Raw genomic sequence first — 27,247 nt, 5'->3', positions numbered from 1 at the left:
TGATTTTTGAAAGAATTTATTTGCAAATTATGGTGGAAAATAAGTGTTTGGTCATCTACAAACAAGCAAGATTTCTGGCTCTCACAGACCTGTATCTTTTTCTTTAAGAGTCTCCTCTGTCCTCCACTCATTACCTGTATTAATGGCACCTGTTTGAACTTATTATCAGTATAAAAGACACCTGTTCACAACCTCAAACAGTCACACTCAAAACTCCACAATGGTGAAGACCAAAGAGCTGTCGAAGGACTTCAGAAACAAAAATTGTAGACCTGTACCAGGCTGGGAAGACTGAATCTGCAATAGGCAAGCAACTTGGTGTGAAGAAATCAACTGTGGGAGCAATAGTTAGAAAATGGAAGACATACAAGACCACTGATAATCTCCCTCGATCTGGGGCTCCACGCAAGATCTCACCCCGTGGGGTCAAAATGATCACAAGAACGGTGAGCAAAAATCCCAGAACCACACGGGGGGACCTAGTGAATGACCTGCAGAGAGCTGGGACCAACGTAACAAAGGCTACCTTCAGTAACACACTATGCCACCAGGGACTCAGATCCTGCAGTGCCAGACGTTCCCCCTGCTTAAGCCAGTACATGTCCGGGCCCATCTGAGGTTTGCTAGAGAGCATTTGGATGATCCAGAACAGGATTGGGAGAATGTCATATGGTCAGATGAAACCAAAGTAGAACTGTTTGGTAGAAACACAACTCGTCGTGTTAGGAGGAGAGCGAATGCTGAATTGCAACCAAAGAACACCATGCCTACTGTGAAGCATGGGGCTGGCAACATCATGCTTTGGGGCTGTTTCTCTGCAAAGGGAACAGGACGACTGATCCGTGTACATGAAAGAATGAATGGGGCCATGTATCGTGAGATTTTGAGTGCAAACCTCCTCCCATCAGCAAGGGCATTGAAGATGAAACGTGGCTGGGTCTTTCAGCATGTCAATGATCCCAAACACACTGCCCGGGCAATGAAGGAGTGGCTTCGTAAGAAGCATTTCAAGGTCCTGGAGGGGCCTAGCCAGTCTCCAGATCTCAACCCCATAGAAAACCTTTGAAGGGAGTTGAAAGTCTGTGTTGCCCAGCGACAGCCCCAAAACATCACTGCTCTAGAGGAGATCTGCATGGTGGAATGGGCCAACATACCAGCAACAGTGTGTGACAACCTTGTGAAGACTTAAAGAAAATGTTTGACCTCTGTCATTGCCAACAAAGGATAAATAACAAAGTATTGAAATGAACTTTTGATGTTGACCAAATACTTATTTTCCACCATAATTTACACCATAAATTCTTTCAAAAATCAGACAATGTGATTGTCTGGATTTGTTTGCACATTTTATCTCTGATAGTTGAGGTATACCTATGATGACAATTACAGGCCTCTCTCATCTTTTTAAGTGGGAGAACTTGCACAATTGGTGGCTGACTAAATACTTTTTTGCCCCACTGTAAATGTATAGCATGAAGTCATAGGGCATTCATGCAGTCACAGGTAATTTAAGGGCCACCCCGTAGTTTTTTCTTTATCCAGGTTTTGATTTCCCTGTTGAGATAACTGTACACACTTGCATCTCCAGGAACACCACATTCAGCTGCACCAAAAGATGTTACTCCTCTGACTGTTCCATTGCAGACTAATGGTCCACCAGAATCTCCCTGAAAAACATTATTTAAAACATTGTATAAACTTCAAAAAGGAACTCAGAGGAGAAGAGTATAAACCATTGGGAATTCTATAAAGAAGGTAAAACAAAACAAAAGGATCAGTCATTAAAAATGATGAATGTCCTATTAGTCAAAAGTCTGACATTTGCTGAAAGTGAAATAAGGAATAGATGTAGAATTGTAACTGATTTTAGGATTCAGTAAGAAGATACTGCAAACTAGAAGCAAACTTAAATTCTCCTCCAGGCTTAGCAGTGACTAAAATGTTAAAAAATACTTTCAGTTGAAGAAATAACGACAAATACACAGATCTTCACAGGTTACATTGTAGTAAAGCTATTTGTGCCTCTCATGCCGCATACACATGAGCGGACTTTACAGCAAACTTTGTCCTGCGGACTTTTCGAAGGACTTTCCGAATGAACGGACTTGCCTACACACGATCAACCAAAGTCCGACAGATTCGTACGTGATGACAACCGGACTAAAACAAGGAAGTTCATAGCCAGTAGCCAATAGCTGCCCTAGCGTCGTTTTTTGTCCGTCGAACTAGCATACAGACGAGCAGACTTTTTGACCAGACTCGAGTCCGTCGAAAAGATTTGAAACATGTTTCATTTCTAGGTTCATCAAACTTTTGGAGAAAAAAAGTCCGCTGGAGCCCACACACGATTGAATTGTCCGACGGACTCCGGTCCGCCGAACCAAGTATGCCGTAAAGTCCGGTCGTGTGTACGCGGCATCATGCTGCATCCTTACTTAGCCTTCCCTATCTCTATCCTTTCTTTACAATGGTTCTCCACCCTTCTTTGTATCACACTGATGGTTCCCTTCCCTCCCTCCCTTTAGATTGCTTTTAGTAGGCTAATTTGTATCTCCCTTTCCCTGCATTTAAAAATTAGAGCATAATCTGCTTCAACCAATCAACTGTGAACTGGTTGATCTTGGTTGAACACACTATATTTGTCAGCCATTTCTGCCCTGAGATCAAGAATTATGTATCCCTGACTTCAGCATTTACCTTACAAACATTTCTGTTTTTGATGACTACTTTTTCTGTTGGTCTAAGTTTTTCCTTTATACCTTTTTCCCTGTGGTGTTTTCTGGGTTGTCCTTCACATTTTTTCTTGAGGTCCATTATGATTTCAGATAACACTTTTCCTCTAGTGGTGGTATTTGTCCTGCTTTAGAATGAATTTCTGGTACTTTTCCTTATAGCAGAATATTTCTGTATTGCTCCCTATTTTCTCATTGGCTTTTAAACTGGCCAATAATTTCTTTAGGTACTCTTCTACTAAGATTTCCACTTTTGTGGGGTCTCTCGGTAGCTGTTTCCCAACCCTCAGTTGCATGCTTTTGGATGCTCCAGTCATCTAAGATTTACTAGATCCCTGTGTCCCTTAATTGAAGATTAAGAATATAAGAATTTTGTAGCTAAGTTTAGACCAAATTTTACATGTACGGAGTTTGACAAATGGCTGGAGTCAAACCTCCAGAGGAAGTTGAAAGTAAATCCTTTAGGACAAGTATCACTATCACTGCTACACGTGACAACCTCCCCGCAGGCTGGTTTATTGACGCCTAGGATTTTTTGTTTACTTTTAGTAGCAAGGGCCCTGGGGGATGTCACTTAGGAGGAGTGGATTACATCGATGGTCACTGGATTTTTTACTTTCATCAGGAGTCATTCTGTAATTGATGTGGATCTTCATTGCTGGATAACTTAATTGATGATGGGTTTACATTGTGGGACTTTTTTTCTTTTTTTTCTTTCTTTCTTTCTTTTTAGCTCTTATTTACCTCTTATTTAAAACTTGTCAAAAATTGTCAGTGTGTTTATTTACTTTTTACCTCTTACTCATTCACATGGGGAAGTATGCTATTCCGCTAAGCCCTCCACCTGCAGACCCCCACAATCACTGGTCCAGGATTATGGGGAAAAGGCTTTTGTGCTCATCAACATAGGGCTAAGGTATTTCCCAAATTGAGGGCATGTGGCCTGGCATGGTTTGGGGGATGGGCACACACTGGTCCCACCTCTTCCCCAGCTTGCCAGACCGCATGATAAGATATGTGTCTGATATTAATGTGGGGGGTGGACCTCATCCTTTTTTTTCTTGTTTTTTTATATTGGCCCTTGAAATTCATACCAGATCCAAAGGTTATCAACAGATGCTTTGTTTACAAACAGAAGGAAGCAGATGGGAGTTATCATTTGCTGGCAATTTAAATGTCATTTTCTATTTTCTTTGTGAATGTCAGTTTTGCTATAGTAGGTTCATGCACTGTACAGATGCGCCAATTTACCAGCAGGTTCAGGGCATCCCTCAGGCATGTTATTTAGAGAAATTATGCATTTTTAATGTTTCAGTATTATTAAAATTGCTGCTCATCACCAAATGGAATTTGAGAAAAATATTTTGCTTTGGTACATGTTCCAAAGAGCAGTGCCCAGCCCTCTATATAATTTTTTTGCATATTAGCTTAGAAAATGGCCTTTCTGCTCCTATTGACTTCAGTATGGTTTGGATTCGGCACTTAACCGCTTCAATACTGGGCACTTTTTCAGGCCAATTAAGCGGTCATGCAACGCTGTACCGAAATTAAATTTGTATCATTTTTTTTTCACACAAATAGAGCTTTCTTTTGGTGGTATTTAATGACAGCTGGGTTTTTTATTTTTTGCTAAAAAAAATGAAAAATGGGCAAAAAATATTTTTTCTTAGTTTCTTTCAGAAACTTTTGTAAATAAGTAATTTTTCTCCTTCACTGATGTGCGCTGATGAGGTGGCACTGATGGGCACTGATGAAATGGCATTGAAGGGCACATTGATGAGCACTGATAGGTGACACTGATGGTCACTTATGGATGGCACTGATGGGTGGCACTGATGAGCAGGCACTGAAAGGCAGCACTGATGGGCACAAATTTGCATCACTGATGTTCACAAATTGGTGCCACTGATGGGCACAGATTGGCATCACAGATGGTCATTGACTGACATCACTGCTGGGGCTTCACTGATAATCAGGGCACTAACTGTACAGGTCTCCCCTGCGAGGAGATGCCGCTGATGGGCTCTCCTCTCCTTGCCTCACACTCTGTCAGTGTGAGGCGAGGTGAGTTGATAAACGGCACTTCCGTGTTTACATGTGATTAGCTGTTATTGGACACAGCCGATCACATGGGTAAAGAGCCGCATCATCAGCTCTTTACAGAGATCAAGGTTGCGCCATGTCCTAGGGCTGCGGCATACCCGCGATTGCCGCGCTGCGCCCCCCCCCACAGGAGCAGTGACGCTGTGGAGACATCATATGACGTCGTCCCCGAATGAGAGGGGATCCCGCTCACCATCATTTTACTATATGGCTGGTGGGAGATGGTTAATCTTTAGTAACACTTGCCAAACCCACCTGGAGCCAAACCCGGTTACATTCAGCTCATCTTTTTTTTTTTCCACTAGCTGAAATACTTTCTGTCTACCAGTTCCAGTTAGAGAAACTATAGCCCAAGAGTACATTATTACAAAATCTCATTTTTTCTAAACCTAAGAGTGGCAACTAAAATTGAACAAGTGCTCTTTTACTCACTCAGGAAACCTTATGCTGAAGCTGTTACATTTATTTGTGGCAGCCCACATTCTGAACCGGATGGACAAAATCTGCTCTATATGACATATGATATAATGCTAATATGACATGTTGCGCTGTCTGATGAGGTTTTAGGGACCCCACATTTTCTGCCATCCGACTGACTAAGTGACATTCTCAGCAAGTTCATTTTAAACGTGTAAACTTCAGAGGACATGTCGTGACAAGATATGATATCTGCAGGAAATAGTTGGTCTGAGTGAGATTTACAGAAAACATGTAAGGTTTGGACTTCACCAGCAATGAGATGCAAACCACAACTTTACAGGAAACCTAGAAATATGCACAGTTCTCATTACTGCACCAGGATGGAAATATTGCTCTGTTGTCCATGACAAAATTAAAACCCAGGGACTATTTAATATAATGAATTTGCTAATGGGTGTACCATTCAAAACAGGGAGGGGTAGGAAATACTGTAGTTTATTGCAGGTTGATGGATGGATTAGGGTTAGGTGAACATGGCAGTTATAGGGTAGGCAGAGGACACTCACATTTTAATGTCACACCTAATTTACAGGTAAAAGTCTCTGCGTGTTCCCCTAGTATGGATCGGAATGAAAATCCCTTTTTACAGTTTAATTTTGCATAGAATGGGCAAGCATTCAAATTTTCTTGCAGATACAGTAACTCAATTCCTGAACTTATTTGTTTTTGGTGTCTTTGTATGTATGGATTACATGGGTTGTTAGCGAGATGTGGTAAAAATGTCATGTCAATAGCACCTTTAGAAATATATTTGCCTAGAAAAATGGTGACGTGCTCAATACTTATTTTACCCGCTGTAACTATTGCTTAATGAATTTGGTATATACTGTATGCACACTCACCTGTTATATTAAACTACGTTTTGAAAATAATTTATTTATATAGGATTGTTTTTATGTATGTTAAGGGAGGACCCAACCTATTTAAAAAAATGTAAATAGGAATTTTAGCTCCTTAGCCCTATTGGTAAAGATCATATACTGTTTAGTTATATTCAACCCATTTTATTTATGTACAAAGGATATTTAAATACACACTTATGTAGCACCCTGCTAGATAGGTGTTAGGTTATGTAAATTAGTTCTTAGCTCACTGTAATCAGATGAGCTGTGTGTGATTATTTTGGTCTGTTCTGTGTTTCAGTGGCTGCATGGTTGACTGCTCTCCCCTGTCTGTCTGGAAGAATTCTAGAAGATAGTGGGCTGAAAGAGACAAACCAGCAGCTGCATATGTTTGCAGCCATGGCCAATCTCTGGGAAGAGTGTGCCCGGGTGGTGGCTGGGTGGGTGTATAAATACTCTGAGACCTGGAGCAGAGGGGTCTTGTCCTAGAGGAGGAGATCTCAGCTCTGGGGTGGTAAACTGTTTGCCCTCCTGGGCAGGTTGGCCATATGACTGCTGTTCAATAAGGTCCCAGCTAGGCTAGCTGGGGGGCCTATTCTGCTGAAAGTTGCTGGAGCTGACTGAGGGACTGTCATCTGGGGATCTGGTCTGGTATTACTGGAGAGGTGTCTGGAAGATATTGGAAGGAGGCATCCAATTATCCAAGGACATTAGTGAGTGCAGACGATACAAGTGAAGAATCCCTCTTGTGCTAGAGTTAGCGTGGGTCAAAGGGGACATTGTTTATGGTGTCCTGGTATAGCTCAGTCCTATATTTGCTTGTGCAAGGACTTTTTTTTAGATTTCTAGGAGGAAGATTATTGTCTTTAAGTTGCTGTTAAAGTTACTGGAGTATCCCACAGTTACCCTGAACCAACGCTGTATCTTGGCCTAGGCCGACAAGGCCCAGGCCTAGGGCAGCACTTTGCAGGGGGGCAGCACGGAAAGAGTCCCAGCCAGCTGTTAGTGTAGCGCCAGTCTTATGGGGCTGACTGGGCTGAGAGGCAAATTAGTCTAGCGCCCCCATAAAGCAGCCACACAGCTTCCGGTATGCGGGTCGCCAGCAATCCGCAAGTGGGGGGGGGGGCACCGCTTCTATTTTTGACTTTCCTATCATCCTGGACCACAAACCTTCCTTACTGTGCTATATGTTTTCTGCTGCATCATTGGCAAGGTTATATCTTCTTAGTCCTCTCCATAAAATTATCAGAAATGTATGCTTAAAGTAGAACTATGGGCAACACTTTTTTTTTTTTCATTTTGGAAAGAGTAAGGGAGGGTTATAGCCCCTGTCATGTGTGGCCTCTAAGCGGCCACACATCTAAGCGGCCACACAGCTTCTGGTATGCGGGCCGCCGGCAATCCGCAAGTGGGGGGGGGGCACCGCTTCTATTTTTGACTTTCCTATCATCCTGGACCACAAACCTTCCTTACTGTGCTATATGTTTTCTGCTGCATCATTGGCAAGGTTATATCTTCTTTGTCCTCTCCATAAAATTATCAGAAATGTATGCTTAAAGTAGAACTATGGGCAACACTTTTTTTTTTCATTTTCGAAAGAGTAAGGGAGGGTTATAGCCCCGTCAGCTTATTTGTTACCAACCCTGTCCCATTGGAGAGATTTCCCTTCACTTCCTGCCCCATAACCAAACAGGAAGTGAGAGGAAATCTATGCAAGTTAAGGGAATCCATTGCCCCTCCCCCCCAGGCCCTCAGAACTAGTGTACCCACTCGAAAATTTCAGAGCAGGTCTTAAACAGCAAGGGGTGGGTCATATTTAAATTAGGGGTGCACGAGTTTAGTCAGGCCTAGGGCAGCACAAATCCTGAATACACTACTGCCCTGAACCTATCCAAGTTCAAGTTCTGCAATAAAGCATTAGAAAAGCATGCCCCTAGACTGTTCATTGAGCCAAAGGAGTGACTGTGAGGGTGTTCCTGGCTGTGGGTACAACTAAGGGGACCCTAAACTGTGGGCTCCTGCGGGAGTGAGCACGACATCAATCCATTTGAATAAAATATATTGTACTGTAATTGTTAATATTTTAATACTGATATATCAACAAGACCCTGCTGCAACTCAGATGCTAAGGCTTTCACTTAATCTCTAAGGTGTGTTGCTTGAAAGCATTTTTCCCCATTAAAATGTGCTGCTTTAGGCAGCCCTTTCAAAATGAATGAGCTGGCAATGCACCTCAACAACCCAAAGAAAATGTGCTTGTGCCTTTGCTTGCAGTGCACAACACCACAAGGCATGTTAGTCCATCAGAATGACTGGAACCACATTTCACCAACACAAGTAGAGTGCTGTGCTGTGCAATGTGGGAATGTGGAATGTGGAGGGGACACCTGTGTTCTTGCAACACAAAATGTGAATGCAGTTTTATGTCGCATGCATGCAATATCGTGCCACATTTTTACAAGTTTGCATGAGTCCTTTCAGCATTTGTATAGGGCAGCTTATTGATTTCAGCGAACTTCCCTATGTACAACAAGCACTTGTTATCTGCTGGCTAACGTGGTATGCAAATAATAATTATTTATATTTAATAGGTCACATTTAGCTGGCTAAAAATAAATAACACAAACACAGAAAATCCAAAGCAGCTCTGTATGCTGTCAAGCCAAATTCCAAACCCTGTATGCTCCTAGAGATTGTATAACAATAAGAAAAAAACTCACCCCACAGGTTCCCTTGCTGGTCTCCTCTTGGGTGCAGATCATATTGCGAGTTATATTTGTACTTTCTTCTTTTTTCATTTGCCAGATATGAGCACACGCTCGTCTGCCCATGACTGTTACATTGACTTCCATTAATTTGTCTGACATTTTGTTATTACGATTTGATGTAAAACCCCATCCAGCTGTTTCACAAATACTCCTAGGTCTTAAAAATTTCTGCTTTTTAGGCAATGGCAAGACATTCACATATGTTCCAAGTTTTGCTTTTTCGGTTAACTGAAAAAATAGGTAATAACAATTGTAGCATTAAACTATCTTTGAAAAAACATCAGAATCAAATAGCTTAAAGGGTAACTCCACTTTCATGGAAAAAATTACAGCAAATAAAAAAAAATAATATAGCATGCAGTTGCGATACAAGTCATATTGAATGTTATTAAAAATGACCTTTCATTTTCAATCTGCAGAGCTGTAGTTTACTGTAAAATGCAATGCAATATGGCAACCTGGAAGTGTTCTGTACACAGAACGTGTACAGAACGCCCCCCAAATATGTAATTTCCTGCTTGCGTGATTGGCTCACTGATTTTCCCAGAAGTCTGCATTATTATTATTATTATTATACAGGATTTATATAGCGCCAACAGTTTGTGCAGCGCTTTACAACGTTAGGGCAGACAGTACAGCTACAATACGACTATAAGATACAAGTCAGATTTTTGGCATTTCTGCAACAAAAAAGTAATTTTTGGTGAGATACTCCCAATAGGAAATCACGTCTAAACGGATGCAGACCCTGCCACTTTCCTTATTAGAGCCCTGCAAGTGCAGCAGCTGATTGATCATTATAAAACCACTCCCATTATATTGCACATGGACACAAACAGCTCTTTCTTTAAAATAACAAAAGGTAGGATTCTGCAACAAAGTTTGTTAACATGCTTGAAATGTATATAGATCACCCAGAGGGGAATGTTTCTCAATAAAAGTGGAGTTACTCTTTAAAGGGATACACCAGTAAAGCAGAAAAATGTATTTATTGTGAAAAAACAAACTCCCATTCATTAAGTACACAATGAAGTTTGACCTACCAGTCTCAGCTATTTCAAATGTTTGTGTCCTGAGCACCTGACCTACCAAACGCTAGAGTATTTCAATGCATACAGTAGAGAAAGCTAGCTCGACAGCTTGGCAAATGTCTCATGGCCAATGTCTTGGCAAAAGCTCAGATGATGTGCTGAGAAGTAGGGGTGAGCTCAGGGATGTTTATTAATTTATTTCAGGTACTTGTATAGCGCTGTCAATTTACACAGCGCTTTACATATACATTGTACATTCACATCAGTCCCTACCCTCAAGGAGCTTACAATCTAAGGTCCCTAATTCACATTCATACATATACTAGGGCCAATTTAGACAGGATCCAATTAACCTACCAGCATGTCTTTGGAGTGTGGGAGGAAACGAGAGCACCCAGCTGAAACGCACGCAGGCACAGGGAGAACATACAAACTCCAGGCAGGTAGTGTCGTGGTTGGGATTCGAACCAGCGACCCTTTTGCTGCTAGGAGAAAGGTTTGAACAGTAACCCAAACCTGTCTGAGATATCCCACCATGAAGTTGTCACTGTGGACCACCAATCATAGGCTTTGAAGACATTCCCTGCCCTATACCTGCTTGTATACAAGGGGCTTGTATTCACTTAGCTGCAAGGTGGGCAATACCACCGCCGCTTATGATTGGTGGTCCACAATGACAGAAGATAGCTCAGGCAGAGTAGGACCAGCATCCAAACATGTTTGATCTTATCCCTACTAAGGATTAGTGAGATGGTGTGTTCAGGGTGATGTGCTGTGTTAGTTGTCTGCCACACATAGCGTTTTGCTTTTAGGCCAAAAAGTTTGATTTTGGACTCATCTGACCAAAGCACCTTCCACATGGCTTCTTTCAAACTGCAAACGGGACTTCTTATGGCTTTCTTTCAACAATGGCTTTCTTCTTGCCACTCTTCCATAAAGTTCAGATTTGTGGAGTGCAGGACGAAGTGCAGTTGTCCTGTGGACAGATTCTCCCACCTGAGCTGTGGATCTCTGAAGCTCCTTCAGAGTTACCATGGGCCTCTTGGCTGCTTCTCTGAATAATGCTCTCCTTGTCAGTTTAGGTGGCCGGCCATGTCTTGGTAGGTTTGCAGTTGCGCCATACTCTTTCCATTTTTGGATGATCGATTGAACAGTGCTCTGTGAGATGTTCAAAGCTTAGGATATTTTTTTAAAACCCAAAAAATGCTTTAAACTTCTCCACAACTTTATCCCTGACCTGTCTGGTGTGTTCCTTGGCCTTCATGATGCTGTTTGTTCACTAAGGTTCTCTAAAAAAAACCTATGAGGGACTCACAGAACAGCTGTATTTATACTGAGATTAAATTACACACAGGTGGACTCTATTTACTAATTAAGTGATTTCTGAAGGCAATTGGTTCCACTAGATTTAAGTTAGGGGTATCAGAGTAAAGGGGGCTGAATACAAATGCACCACCCACTTTCCAGATATTTATTTGTAGAAAATGTTGATAACCTTTTATTATTTTCCTTATACTTCACAACTATGTGTAACTTTGTTTTGGTCTATCACATAAAATCCCAGTAAAATACATTTATGTTTTTGGATGGAACATGACAAAATGTGGAAAATTTTAAGGGGTATGAATACTTTTTAAGGCACCTTATTTAAAAGTTGGTCAGAAAACAATTTAGATCTACAGTATGTCAATATTCATTCCATTCGGCTGCAATGTATTCATCTCAAAAATTCATTTAGTTTTCTTTTTGGATATTTCTTTGCGGGATTATTTTCTCTAGCCCATAAAATTTTAAAACACTCAAGTCTCTATTATGTTTTAATTTAGCATGCCTTGATATGCTATGATTTTTCTAGAACTTTTCTAATATTATTTACATGCTCCTCTATTCTTGTACTTAATTTTCTTGTGGCTCTCCCAATAAATTGCTTGGAGCAAGGACATTCCAAAATGTATACTACACCAATGGAATTGCATGTAATACATTGTTTTATGCCATATTCTTTACCTGACTGTGTGGATGTAAATTTCATTTTCTTTTTCTCTTTTTTTGTTAACTTACAAACTTTACACCTATTACACCTATGAAAACCATTTAATTTGAAAAACATTTTTGGATTTTGGGGGCGTTCTATGAAATTGTGTACTATCTTGTTTCTTAAAGTACTATTTTTTCTATATGTAATACCAGGTTGGGCAGGCAAAATCTTTTTTCAGTACTTTATCCTTCAAAATAATTGGCCAATATTTTTTCAGCATTTTCTCTACTTGTTTATATTCTATTATTTAATTATAGCAACTTTTTAATTTTAATCTTTGAATATGCACTGTCGCTCTGAATATTCTGCTGTGTTGAGACACATGTATTTAAGAAAAAATAATGACAAAAACACGAACTTAATAAGGTATGAAATAGGGGAAAGTATTTTAATGTATACAGTATATGAGAAGGTTTTTGTTGGTTATGAATAGCCAAGAGAAAGCAGACTGTATTTAAAGCGGTAGTAAAAGCCCGCCTGGTAATTTTTACCTACAGATAAGCCTATAAGAAGGCTTACCTGTAGGTAAATGAATACCTCAAACGTGCACCATTTAGGAGATATTCACCCTGCATTCAGCCAGTGATATCACCAGTGCATGGGCTCAGAAGGTCCTGTATACCTTGCCGGAACTTCAGAGCTTTGTGCCGGAAACTGAGTGCTCCCACGCGCATGTGCAGGAGATATACGTCATAGCAGCTCCGGCCAATCACGTAGCTGTATGAAGCTGCGCTTTGGTACGTACTTGGACATTCCAACATGACAATGACCATGACAATGATCCAAAACACAGTGTAATGGGTCAGTGTAATGTGCAGGATGGTTGTGTATTGTGGAGGGGGTCTGTGTAAAGGGGACTGTGTAATGTGCAGGGGGCTGTGTAATGTAAAGGGGGTTGTGTAATGTGCAGGGGCTGTGTAATGTGCAGGGGGTCAGTGTAATGTGCAGGGGGCTGTGTAATGTGCAGGGGGTCAGTGTAATGTGCAGGGGGCTGGGTAATGTGGAGGGGGTCTGTGTACGGTAAAGGGGATTGTGTAATGTGCAAGGGGCTGTGGACATTTTTTCCTGAAACCTCCCTCTTAAAATTAGGGTGCGTGTTATACGTCGATATATACAGTATTCCATTTTTGGTTTTGAATTTAATACCACTTTGAGCTGAATTTTATCTGTTTGCCTAGACTTGAAATTAATCAGTGGAACATAAGCTAGTAGCCTCACCTGTAACAGCTGGATGTCATAATCAAATGTCTTTGCATTAAAAAGCTCATGTGGAAAGACATTTAGAACACTTATCTTCTGTTTTTCTGGTTCAGCGTTCCTAATGGAATGGGCTCCAAGAGTCACTTTTACTTTACTATTACTGGAAAGAAAATGCATATACATAAATGTAAACATTATATGTTATGTTACTTAACTATAACAGTATTGCATATTAATAATGCATTCTTCATTTGAGGTATAAGGGCAGCTTCACACTACCCCACTTGACTTTGGGCAAAGAGCAACTAACCCACAGTTTTCGTGCAGATCAAATGCGCTTTCCTGTAGATTTTACCTATGTCCTGTGGTTTTGGTGTCTATGGGAAAGCACAGCTAACCCGCATAAAAAAAACAGGTTATCTGCGCTTTGACCAAAACACAGTGGGGCAGTGTGAAGCCGTCCTTAGACATCTTTGGACAAATAAAGCTGAGCATACTTTCAAATTAAATTCAAATTAATTGCATCAAGTTTTAATTCAGCATACTACAAACTTCAAATTTGTTAATGAAAACTGAATACTGTGCAGAAAAATTAGACAATCAGATTCAAGGTTACACTACGCTGCCAATTAAAAATTACATATCTTAGCCGCCCTAATTGCGCCCTTACATATCTTGTTGCATTCTTTGTAAAGTCTGAATGCTGATGATGATCCCTCAGCCTTGTATTTTTTGAAGGCCTTCTCCTTTGCTTTTATATGCATTTTTACATTAGAGTTAAGCCATCCAGGACTTTTGTTCACTCTCTTAAATTTATATCCCAATGGGATGCACTGGCTAATGCCTTTATTTAATATGCTCTTAAAGCAAACCCATCTCTCCTCCGTGTTTTTTGTTTCTAAGATTTTATCCCAATTCTATCTTCTAGCAAGGTTCATAGTTTAGGGAAGTTGGCTCTTTTGAAATTCAGTGTCTTTGTGTTCCCCTTGTGTTTCCTATTGGTGTGATTTATACTGAAGCCAATTGACCTGTGAACGCTGTTTCCTAAATTGCCCCATATTTCCACATCCATGATCAGGTCTGTATTGTTGGTAATCAGTAGATCTAGTAATGCCTTGTTTCTAGTTGGTGCGTCTACCATCTGGCCCATGAAATTGTCCTGCAAAACATTTAGGAACTGGCGAGCCTTAGACGAATGCATGGTTCCCTACGCCCAGTCTATGTCTGGATAATTAAAATCCCCCATTATGATAACTCTTCCCATCCTTGCTGCTAATCCAAATTGTGATAGGAGGTCCATATCCCCCTCCTCCCTCAGGTTAGGGGGCCTATAGCACACTCCCAGTATTATTTTCCCCTTAGCTTCATCCCTTTGGAGCTCTACCCATAAGGATTCCACATCCTCCCTAGCTCCCTTATTGATGTCATCTCTCACATTCACTTGTACATTATTCTTGATATATATAGGCATACCCCTCCCTCTTTTTTACCCTCTCTATCCCTGCCATAAAGGGAATACCCTTGAATGGTTGCCAGCCAATCATGAGAGCTGTTGAACCAGGTCTCTGAAACTCCCAAATCTAAATCCTCTTCGTTCAACATTATCTCTAGTTCACCCATTTTGTCCACCAGGCTCCTGGCATTGGTGAACATGCCATGTAGTTTAGACCGGTCGCATACTGTCCTTTTATTGGGTGTTACCTGTCAGAAACCATGAAATCAGACCGAGACAGAAGTACAGTTAAATCACACTTCTTTAATAATAAAAGTAAAAAGAACAAAAGTAGTCAAAAGATAGCCATCAGCCAAGCCAGAAGTCAGGGATAAAAGTAGTGGAACAGCAAGCAGGATCTGTAGCCTGAAGGGATGTCAGCAAAACCAGTCTTTAAATGGGAACGCAGGAGAGAATTTCTTGTGATGTGACCAAGGTGAAGGCAGAGCTCCTCTGGACTGGACAGCTTAAGTAGGTAGGACTGACGAGCAAGATCAACAACAGCTGGGTAACTGTGGAGAGAGATGGGAGCTGGCAATTACAGTAGCCGACAGCTGAGCGGCCAGCTCTGAGAAGGAAGGGCTGAGCCCAGCCCTAACAGTACCCCTCCTCAACAACCCCTCCCCCACAGAGGACCACCTGGCTTGAGGGGATAATGTCTATGGAAATCATGGAGGAGGACAGGGGCATGTACATCCGAGGATGAGACCCAAGAGCGTTCTTCTGGACGGTACCCTTTCCAATGCACCAGGTACTGTATGCGCCCACGAAACCTACGGGAGTCAACAATGGACTGTACTTCATAATCCTCATGGTTCTCAACCTGTACAGGGTGAGGACGTGGCACTGAGGTGGTAAAGCGGTTGCAGACCAAAGGTTTTAATAAGGAGCATGAAATACATTCGAAATACGCATATTAGAAGGAAGGTCTAATGAGTAAGCCACTGGGTTAATCCTGCGAAGAATACAGAAAGGCCCAATAAACCGAGGTGCGAACTTCAGTGAGGGAATACGAAGTCGGAGGTTGCAAGATGACAGCCAGACCTCTCCCCAACCTGGTAGGAAGGCGCAGGCAGGCATCTGAGGTCAGCGTGGAGTCTGTACCTATCATTAGCATGACGCAAAGCCTCCTGGACTTGTGACCACAGAGATGCTCCTCTAACACAGGAATACTCTGCAGAAAAAATGAGTCAGGCAACACGGAAGTTTGGAAACCATAATTCGCCATAAACGGGGACAATCGGGAAGTAGAATTCAAGGCACTATTGTGAGCAAACTCTGCCCGTGGTAATAGGTATGACCAGTTGTTATGATGGTCAGAAATATAGCAACGTAGGAATTGCTCCAAGGACCGATTGGCTCGTTCTGCGGCCCCATTAGACTGCGGGTGATACGCAGAGGAGAAAGCAAGCTGAATTCCCAACTGTGCACAAAAGGCTCGTCAGAACCGGGACACAAACTGACTATCCCTGTCCGAGACAATCACCTTGGGTAGCCCATTTAAGCAAAAGATCTCCTGAGCAAAAATGGAAGCCAGTTCCTTAGAAGTGGGCAACTTCCTAAGTGGAAAGCAATGACACATCTTTGAGAACTGGTCAAACACCATAAGGATAACAGTGTTGCCTTGGGAGTTGGGCAACTCCACAATGAAATCCATAGACAGGTAGGTCCAGGGCCTCTCACCATTGGGTATGGGTTGTAGGAGGCCCACTGGAAGGTGTTGTGGAGTCTTACTCTGAGCACACATGAAACAGGCAGCTACGAAGGCAGTTACATCAGCATGTAGACTAGGCCACCATAATTGTTGGGAAATGGCCCAAACGAGTTGATTCTTCCCAGGGTGGCCAGCTGCCTTGGGAGAATGTTAAGTCTGGAGCATGCCAGTAAGGAGACTCTCTGGGACAAAGCAGCGGTCACAAGGTTTCAAAGGAGGAGCATGGACCAGAGCAGCAAGAATTTTGACACCCAAAGGAGAAGTGAGACTGGTGCGAACCATAGCCAGAATACGATCAGGAGGAATCACAGGAACCGGAACTGACTCTAACTTGGAAGTGGAGGAAAATTGTCGAGACAAGGCATCAGCCCTTACATTCTTAGTACCGGGTAAGGATGAGACAATGTAATTGAAACTTGACAAGAAAAGAGCCCATCACGCCCTTCTGGGAGAGAAAAGAATGTGAGATTCTTATGGTCAGTAAGAATGAGAACCAGCACAGTGGTACCTTCGAGGAGATGTCTCCATTCTTTCAGGGCTGAAAATGATCGCCAACATCTCTCTGTCACCAATCTCGTAATTGCACTCCGTAGGTGACAATGTCTTGGAAAAGTAGCCACAAGGATGCATAGCGCTCTTAGAGGAAAGACGTTGAGACAGAAGGGCGCCAACACCAGTCTCAGAAGCATCAACCTCAAGGATAAAAGGTAACGTAGGATCAGAATATGCCAACACAGGAGCAAAAACAAAGGCAGCCTTGAGAGTCTCAAAGGCCTTTAATGGATTCCGGAGACCAACTCTGTGGGTTACCATCCTTTCTGGTCATATCAGTCAGGGGCTTAAGCAGAGACGAGAAGTTATGAATAAACTTCCGATAATAGTTGGCAAAGCCCAGGAAACGCTGCAGAAGGTGTAAAACCCACGGGTCGGGGCCACTGTAGGACTGCCGAAAGTTTCTCTGGGTCCATCGAAAAACCAGCAGTGGAAATGACATAGCCCAGGAATTTAAACTGTTCACGATAGAACTTGCACTTCTCCAGTTTACAATAGAGATTGTTCTCTCTTAGTTTCTGAAGCACACAACAAACATCTATGTGGTGGCTCTCCAGGGACTTGGAAAATACGAGGATATCATCGAGATAAACCACCACACATAACTGCAACAAATCTCGGAGAACATCGTTAATAAATTCCTGGAAAACTTCCAGGGCATTACAAAGGCCAAAAGGCATTACGAGGTACTCATAATGGCTTGTTCTGGTATTAAACGCAGTTTTCCACTCGTCGCCCTCCTTAAACCTCACGAGATTGTATGCCCCTCTCAAATCAAGCTTCGTGAAAACCATTGCCCCCTTGAGGCAGTCAAATAACTCTGTAATCAACGGAATTGGATAGGCATTCTTAATTGTGAAATGATTGAGACCCCTATAAGGTCTCAGTTCACCACTCTTCTTCTTCACAAAGAAGAAACCAGCACCAGCAGGAGACAAGGATTTGTGGATGAAACCTTGAGAAAGTGCGTCTGCAACATACTCCTCCTTGGCCTTATCCTCCAAGACCGACAAAGGGTAAACCTGGCCACGAGGGGGTATGGCACCAGGTTGAAGGTCAATTGCGCAATTATATGGCCGGTGTGGAGGCAAACTACCGGCTTGACCTTTATCAAAAGAGGGGTTGTGCCTCTGTAACCAAGGATAACCAATAACCAGCGGAAACTTAGGTGAAGAAATAACTTGGAATTAGATTATCTCATGGTGAAGAGCCCCTACGGCCATGGACAATGGAACCGTCTCATGAGTCACATGGGCAGGCTGTAGAGGTCTCCTGTCAAGAGCCTCAATGGCAAATGGAGTGTCACTCAGCTGCAGCGGAATAGAGTGCTTCGATACAAAGGCAGCATCAATGAACAGGCCTGCAGCCCCAGAGTCAATTAGAGCCTGTATCTCGATGGACGACTCAGCCCAAGAAAGGGTGACCGAAACCAGGGGCTTATCCTTCTGGATAGCTGGGACGAAACAACGCCACCTAAGGTCTGTCCGTGACAGGATCTCAAGGTTCGGGGGATCCCTGGACGGTTAGGACAAGACTTCAAAAAGTGACCTGCCTGGTCACAATAAAGGCACAATCTCTCCCTCCTCCTAAAGGTTCTCTCATCCGCAGAGAGACACGTGAAGCCCAAGTGCATGGGTTCAACTTCACTGACCGACTCGGTACCAGGAGGCATGGGAAGTGAGGGAGGCACGGGTGGGACTGCAAAGCTCGAAAAGCAAACGTACAGGAGGCTTCTGCAAGCGCTCCTTTAAAGAGAGTCTTTCTCTGAGTCTGGAGTCAATGAGGATGGCAAACGTGATCAACTTCTCCAGCTCAGTGGGTATATCTCGGGCTGCTATCTCATCCTTGATGGAATCTGGGAGACCATAAAAAAAAGCAGCCACGAGGGCCTCATTGTTCCAAGCAACCTCTGCTGCCAGAGTACAGGATTTAATGGCGTAGTCGCCAACAGTTCTCGTACTCTGTTTGATCAACATGAGGCACTTGGAAGCAGAAGCGGAGCATGCAGGAACATCAAATACCCTTTTAAAGGAGGCCACAAACTCAGGGTAACTCAAGACAACAGGTTTTTGTGTCTCACATAGAGGGTTTGCCCAGACCAAGGCTCTCTCAGAAAGCAAAGATATCACGAAACCTACTTTGCTTCTATCCGTGAGAAATGCCTGGGGCAGCATCTCAAAATATATATCAACCTGGTTGAGAAACCCTCTGTATTGAACTGGATCGCCCCCAAATAACTGGGGAAGTGGAGCGGAACCAGACATACCTCTTACAGAGGTAATACTCGAGGCGGGTGTCTGCACAGAGACTGATGCAGCAGCAGGGACGGCCTGCAACTCAGATTGTACCGGAGCAGCCACAGTGGGAGATTGCAGGTGAGCCGTGCGACTCAGGAGCATTTGTAACGCTATGGCAAACTGATCCATGCAGTGATCTTGCTCATCCAATCTGGAAAAAATATTACCAAGGAGTGGATTGACTGTATCTTCTGAATTCATGGCCTTCGCCTACTGTCAGAAACCATGAAATCAGACTGAGACAGAAGTACAGTTAAATCACACTTGTTTAATAATAAAAGTAAAAAGAACAAACGTAGTCAAAACATAGCCAAAGTTCAGTAACCAGAACGGATCGTCAGCCAAGCCAGGAGCCAGGGATCAAAGTAGTGGAACAGCAAGCAGGATTTGTATCCTGAAGGGATGTCAGCAAAACCAATCTTTAAAAAGGAACGCAGGCGATTGTTACTTGTGATGTGACCAAGGCGAAAGCAGAGCTCCTCTGGACTGGACAGCTTAATTAGGCAGGACTGACGAACAGGATCAACAACAGCTGGGTAACTGTGGAGAGAGATGGGAGCTGGCAATTAGCCAACAGCTGAGCAGCCAGCTCTGAGAAGGAAGGGCTGAGCCCAGCCCTGACATTACCAGTTTGCAAATAGGACTTGTTACTATACTTACCTCGGGTTTATGTGCTTTAGTCAACCTACCACTAATGCCCCCAATACTACCCTCTGGAATATGTTCATTGCTGACTATCTCTAACTCTGAACCCTCCCCTCTGTCACCTAGTTTAAAAACCCCTCTAACTTTTTGGCCATCTTCACTCCCAGCATATCTGCACCCTCCTCATTGTATGTAAAGACATCAGAATGAAGTGTGAGAGGAGAAGGCTGTGGAGCGAGGAATAAGGTAAGTAGTAGTAAGATCTTTTTTTCTGGTACTCGAGGCAAAATGGGAATCTAATCCTAGCAGTGCAGAGGTAGTTCAAAAAAAAAAGTAGATTATTGCACTACATAGTTGTTGGAAGAGCTAAAAAAAATTGTACAGCCAGATTGTAGAATGCTTGGTGATTTTAACTGCATACAGTCAATTTATTGAGCTTCACTTACTCTGAAATTAGCACCATACATTTTTTAAAGGACACACAATTAGTAAATTACATTATTAAAACTGAAAACTCATTTATTCAGGGAAGCCTATCCCACACCTACCTAACAACTGTCCCTGAGCCACCCCCATCAAATCATTCTCTGCAGCTATTACCTTTTGTGCCACCACCCCCTCCCTTTAGAATGTAAGCTCTACGAGCAGGGCCCTCCTGTACCTTTTGTATTGAACTGTACTGTAATTGTGTTGTCCCCCCTATACATTGTAAAGCGCTGCGTAAACTGTTGGCGCTATATAAATTGTGAATAATAATAATAATAATAATAATTATTATTAAAACACAATTATGAGTAACAAGTTCACTACCAGTTCATGTACATACATTTGACAATGAGCTGCAGTTAGTACCCAGTTTGATCTAATTAAAGTGCCACCACATATTCCTTTTTCTGTAGTCCTTATAAATGCCATGTATGGTCGAGAATGGGGTATGGCCTCCCTTCCCCCAATGATGTCCAAGCACATATCTAAAGTAATACAATTAAGAAAGAAGAATAGTGTTAAACATTTAACAGCATTTGTACCTATAAATGCACAATATTAGAAAATAAACCAAAAAAAGGAACCAAATGATAGCTAACTGGTCAGTATTTCTGACTTAGAATCATGGGTTCAATGCCCACCAGGTATACTGCGTTAAGGACTCTGGATGACTGGTGCTGCATTTGCCAACAGTAAAATTGTAGTTCTGGCAGCCCATTGCCTGGAAGAGTGATATACTACTGCTGCTTCACTCCTGCTCTCTCAGTAAATTCTGAGGTCAGAGTGCAGGGCTCTAAGAACGGGATTAGAGAGGCCGGTAGCGGGTGGGCACACAAACTAGTGACACCAGTCCAGACCAGACAGTGCACTTTTTTATGGCAAGAATCAATCTGGAAGTAGACAGTATCGCACTGTATACTATTAGATGCCTTTCACACTGTTGCACTTTTGCAGTGCATCGAAAGCGCACCTTCTATAGAAATCAATGGCAATGCACCAAAAATGCATAAAAAATGCACTGCATTGATATTTTGGAGAGCTTTTTGAGGTCACATGTCAAATTGTTAATACTTGGCACCCTAAGAACTAGTGATTCATCCCTGCTTCCAACAGGCATAAGTAATTGGTTGTTAAGGAGCTGGTACCTGCCCACATCCTAACAACGAATGACTTATCTCTGTTGAAGGCCAGGTAATCTCCAGCTGACAGCAGGGATGAGTCATTGGTTGTTAGGATGCCAGCAGGTACCAGCTCCCTAACAGGGATGGGCCGAACTACCCACTGTTCGGTACGCACCAGAACTTTCGAACATTGTGAAAGTTTGGAAATGAAGAATGAACCCCATTGAAACCTATGGGACCCGAACTGGAAAAATCAAAAGTATTAACTGTGAAGGCTTATATGCAAGTAATTGGGCATACAATGGTTATCGGGGTCTGGGTACTGCCCAGCACACCCTGCCCAGCACACCCAGGTACGCCCACGACACCTGGCGCGCACGCCTATGGTTGCAGGGTACTCGGTTCCTTAATATCCGATAGCTAAAAAAGTGTTTAGCCATTAGGAGTAATGACATTGCAAATGCATCCTGCATTTTGCCATGATTCTGGCAATAATACACCACCAGAGGATGGTACTGTGGGTGTATAGACAGTGGTAAAAAGTGCCACATCCTTGTAACTGAAATTGGATACATAGAGTGAAATCGTGAATTTTATAGGCACCAATATATTAAAAAAACTATTTTTTATTATAAAACATTTACAAAATATATTAAAAGCATATAAAAAGTGAATACCGACTTATACAAACAATAATCAACACAACCAACTCTAACTGCTGGGCCAGGGTTCGTAGATGTAACAACCACTGGGAGTATCCCTTAGCAGAGTGGAAGCTTTTAAGATGTTTTGTAAATGTGTTATAGTAAAAATTTAATTTTTTTAATATAAACCATGATTTCTCTCTATGTATCCAATTGCATCTGATGGTGCCTGCCTAGTTCTGGGGCCAACACCACTTGGCAGAATCAGTGACATGACACCCAACATGACCAATGACTACTGCTGAATTGGTATAAGCAGGGGTTCCCCAGATTAGTTCAAGGTTTGAGAAAGGCTAATCTAAGAAAAAAATGAGGGGGAGATCAACTCCACGCAACAATCACCTTTGCTTTATGTGACTATGTGGCTAGGGGGGACTATGCATGAGGGTGATTTTTTTAGGGTAAACATAGACCTCCCCAGGACCTGATGACTTCAAAGGAGCAGTGTGCCTATGGGCACTCATTGATCACAGAGAGACTGATCTACAGAAGACAGTTATAAGAGAGACCTTACAAGTGTGAAGTTTATGTAGCTCCAAGCATTAGCAATCATTCGCACACCCCCCCAGGGCTGCAATGCAGGGGGATGGTGGTGCATAATATGCTCTTGCCTGATCTCGCTTATTGGGGTGCTGCTGTCCCCCCCCCATCTACAGCCAGTCTGGGCACATACTTCCCAGGAAGGATAAATATATATATACATTGCGTTGTCCAAAGAAAAGCCAGCTCCAGCGTGTCAGGTCCTCTTCATGCACCAAGAAACATGCTGCATATGTCAGCCAGCAGCGATCTCCAAAATAGCAATCCAGGCACATTAAGTGTAGTATGGAGGGTAGTACTAGCCAAGGGTAGTGCGGGGGAGTAGTCCGATGATCACACACAGGCTCCAATGTGTGGGGGAGGGGGGCACTCATCCCGGTCTGCGATCTTCTCTCTGGATCATCCCACACTCCACACCCTTGGGCTGACACCCCTAAGCGGTGCCGGCCTGACACCCCCCCAATGTGTGGCACCCGTGGCGGAATGCCCCCCCCATCCGTTGATACTTCACTGTGTAAACTGATAGTCAATTTAAGTACTTTTTTTGGTTTGTTTTATTATGCTTTAAAGTGATACTAAAGGAATAAAAAAAATAAAATGTCGAATTTACCTGCTCCGTGTAATAGTTTTGCACAGAGCATCCCTGATCCTCCTCTTCTCAGGTTCCACAGTGGCACTCTGGGCTCATCCCCCCTGCTGAGTGCCTCCATTGCAAGCTGCTTGCTATGGGGGCACTCATGCATGCTCACTCCTGAGCCCTGCTTTGTGTCCATTGACACACAGAACGGGACTCAGCCCCACTCTCGCTCCCCTTTGTTGACTGTGATTGTTGTTAACTGTGATTGACAGCAGAGTGAGCCCATGGCCAAACCAATGAGGAGGGAGAGAGCCAGGAGAGCAGCTGCCCTCATGCACATCGCTGGATCGAGATCGGGCTCAGATACCTTTTAGAGAGGGCTGGGGGGAGCTGCACACAAAGTTTTTTACCTTCATGTATAAAATGCATGAAGGTAAAATACTTTCAGCCTTTAGTACCACTTTACCTATATTAAACTGCCCTGTACATTGGAGATACTACTGCACAGACAATTACTGTTTTCCACTCAACAAAGCTCATTTGCAGAATTGTTGATTGGAGGACTGCTCGGGGTGCATGTCAGACCACCTGAGATCCAGACCACAGTAGACTGTGTGGGAGTAGCAGTTTAGATCTCCAGTGTGTGGCTGGCAAAGGGCAATCCAATATGATGCTAAAGCACTAACACATTTAAAAAACCCTGACTTATTCTTTACATTTAAAGCGGAGTTCCACACAAAAATGGAACTTCCGCTTTTCGGAACCCTCCCCCCCTCCGGTGTCACATTTGGCACCTTTCAGGGGGGAGGGGGGTGCAGATACCTGTCTAAGACAGGTATTTGCACCCACTTCCGGCATAGGCTCCCATGGGAGTCTATGCCTATTCCCGTCCCGACCGCGCTGTCTGCTGGGAACACACAGCTCCCAGGAGAGAGCGGGGACCACTAGGGACGCGCAGCGTGACTCACGCATGCGCAGTAGGGAACAGGGAAGTGAAGCCGCAACGCTTCACTTCCTGATTCCCTCCCCTAGGATGGCGGCGGCAGCTGCCGAGAACCGAGCGGGTTCTCGGCGTCCCCTGCCGACATCGCTGGACCCTGGGACAGGTGAGTGGGCATGTATTAAAAGTCAGCAGCTGCAGTATTTGTAGCTGCTGGCTTTTAATTTTTTTTTTTTTTTTGGCGGTGTGGGTGAACCCCCGCTTTAAGCTAGACTGTCTGCATTGTACTATTAAAATATAAAGTCTCAATTGGGCTTTAACAACATAAAACAGCACAAAGGCCAATATTATGCAGTAAAAATCAGTGGTGACTGATGCTCAAAATTTTTTATTTTTTTTCGGGGGGGGGGCGCAAACAAACTAAAAAAATTCTTTAAAAAAACCCATCAATTGCAGCCTCACTGTGCCATCAAACGCAGCCACTGTGCCCATAAATTGCCGCCACTGTGCCCATCAATTGCTGCCACTATGCCCATCAATTGCCACCACTGTGCCATCAAACGCAGCCACTGTGCCATCAAACGCAGCCCCTGTGCCCATCAATAGCCGCCACTGTACCATCAAACGCAGCCACTGTGCCCATCAAATGCAGCCACTGTGCCCATCAAATGCAGCCTCACTGTGCCCATCAAATGCAGCCTCCCTGTGCCCATCAAATGCAGCCTCACTGTGCCCCATCAAATGCTCCCACTGTGCCCCATCAAACGCAGCCACTGTGCCATATCAAATGCTGCCAGTGTGCCCCCCGCCCGCCGTCTGTACTTACCCTGGCAGTGGGACAGCTCCTCAATGTCTTCTCTCGTCCTCTCTTCCCGTCCTCTGCTATGATTGGACACCTGATAGGCGTCCAATCACAGAGTCTGTTGTTTTAGCCAATCAGGTGACAGGTAACAGATTCAAGCACCTGATTGGCGGAGAGGCAGTTTAGTGTTAGGAAAGCGAATATTCATTCGCTTTTTTAACACAGCTGAGTGACCTGCGAGCGCCCAGCATGGCGCTCGCAGGTCACCTTTTTTGACGCCTATTAGAGCCTATGGCTCTAATCAGGTGCTTAAAAAAAACCCCTGCTGCTGCAATTCAGGCACACGGCGCCCGAAAAGGGGCGGGCGCCTGAATAGGGGGTGGCAGCCATAGATAGATTCATGCAATGCATGGTGTTAGAGGGGTGGTTGGAGAAAGGGGGTGGCGCCCGTGCGCCCTTATGGACACACTGTCACTGGTAAAACTGCCACAAAATTTCACTTTTTTTTTGCATAATAGATTTAAAAAGCTAGAGTTAATAAATGCAGCTACTGTATGCATGAACGGAATGATTTCTTGTGAATGGTTTTAAAATTAAACTTTTTTCAGCATTACCACCTTTATCATGCAGTAACTGATACAAGGAAACAGCTTTTCATTGTACAGGAGTCCCCGGGTTACATACATCTGACTTACATACGACTCATACTTACAAATGGAGGGAGACAACAGGAAGTGAGAGGAAATCTACCCCTAGGAAGGGAAATTCACTTCTGTAAAAAAGTGTCTCCACTGATGCTTTATCACCAATCCTTCTTTCGCCAACAACCCAAAATTTTCAAAATCCAATTGTCATTGGGACAGAAAGTGAGGTGAAATCTTCTGAACAGGGGCACAGACAGCAAAACAAATTTTACAGGAGTGTTAAGTCTTCCCTATGCTATCCAAAAAACATAAAAATATTTTTTTTGGCTGGAGCTACACCTAAAAAAGTTACCTATTCCAACTTACATACAAATTCAACTTAAGAACAAACCTACAGGACCTATCTTGTTTGTAACCCGGGGACTGTCTGTATATGTATCATCCTCACATTTTTTCCTATATTTATTAAAATCATCTCATATAATGTTATTTACACCTTGACACATGGTAAATAACATATAATAAGCCAGGTTAGGACAAGTAAAATGAAGGTAATGGTTGTGTATATACCAACTCCAATAATAAAAATATGGCCTTGGTGTTACACTTATTGAATTAAAAAAAACATATTTAAATGCACTTATGTATATCTTGACTTTCTTCTGATATTTCCATTTTTGTAATTTCATATATGCAGCACGCATAACTACTTACAAACCAGTTTACTGCTCATATCTCTATTGCACATGATTTTGATACAACAATAATGTCTAACGTGTATAATTCTATGCACAAATACGATCTCTTGCTCTGTATATTTGAAAACTCTTAATAAAAATAATCTGATTTAAAAAAAATGTACTTACGGCCATGAATGAACAAGATAAAAGTAAAAGCAGACAGTGACAGGAAAAGTTTCATGATGACTAGATCGATGCTTTTCTGGTGTGGTTAGTGCACACAGAAGTTAGTGGCCAAGACTTTTAAGTCTCTTACAACTCTGCCAACCACAAAGGAACATGATACATTTGCAATGATTGGTCATTTACAATAATAGCATAGCTAAGCAATATGTTCAGCTGAATTTAAAAAAGAAGGATAAAAATGTCTCCTTTGTTCAGTGCTATATAGGCTTATGTCAAGGTCTAGGACCCAGGTTTAGAAAGAGCGGCAAACATGCTTTTCTTGACCATTGTATAACAGATGTACTATACTTCCATACTGCCTGACCAACCCTTGCTACAGCCCCCATACCATTTCCAACTAATAGAGACCACACCAAGTTGGAGTAAATTTTGGCCGTAGCAGCCCCTTTATTAATCAATAAATTTAAATGAACATAACCATAAACATGTGATATTCGCGTTGGTCTTATGATGATAATAGGCCTCTAGCTGACATACTGGCCTGGAGACAACCAACTGACCGCAGTGCACCCGTTAACCAAATTCCAGCTAAACCAATTTAGCTGGAATACCACCATCAGGACCCATACCACCGATGGGTCCCGAACTCTCCTTTTTCCGAGGTTTCTTCATT

The 27,247-nt window shown here is 42.9% G+C and overlaps 1 protein-coding gene across 1 annotated transcript; it reads right to left on the bottom strand.

Annotated features, from left to right (window-relative positions):
* LOC141133250 (granzyme A-like) lies at positions 1-26,668 on the bottom strand. The gene is made up of 5 exons (XM_073622517.1): positions 26,575-26,668; positions 20,721-20,865; positions 13,213-13,354; positions 8,878-9,153; positions 1-1,667 (listed from the first exon to the last, which is right to left on the bottom strand). Exons 1-5 carry the CDS (start codon positions 26,627-26,629, stop codon positions 1,509-1,511), a joined length of 777 nt encoding a protein of 258 aa, XP_073478618.1. The 5' UTR covers positions 26,630-26,668; the 3' UTR covers positions 1-1,508.
* Positions 26,669-27,247: the final 579 nt, after the last annotated feature.

This window comes from Aquarana catesbeiana, linkage group LG01 (genome assembly GCF_042186555.1).
Source record: "Aquarana catesbeiana isolate 2022-GZ linkage group LG01, ASM4218655v1, whole genome shotgun sequence".
NCBI lineage: Eukaryota > Metazoa > Chordata > Amphibia > Anura > Ranidae > Aquarana > Aquarana catesbeiana.
The sequence above is the reverse complement of the archived record's forward strand: the minus strand, read 5'-3'. Positions and strand labels throughout refer to the sequence as shown.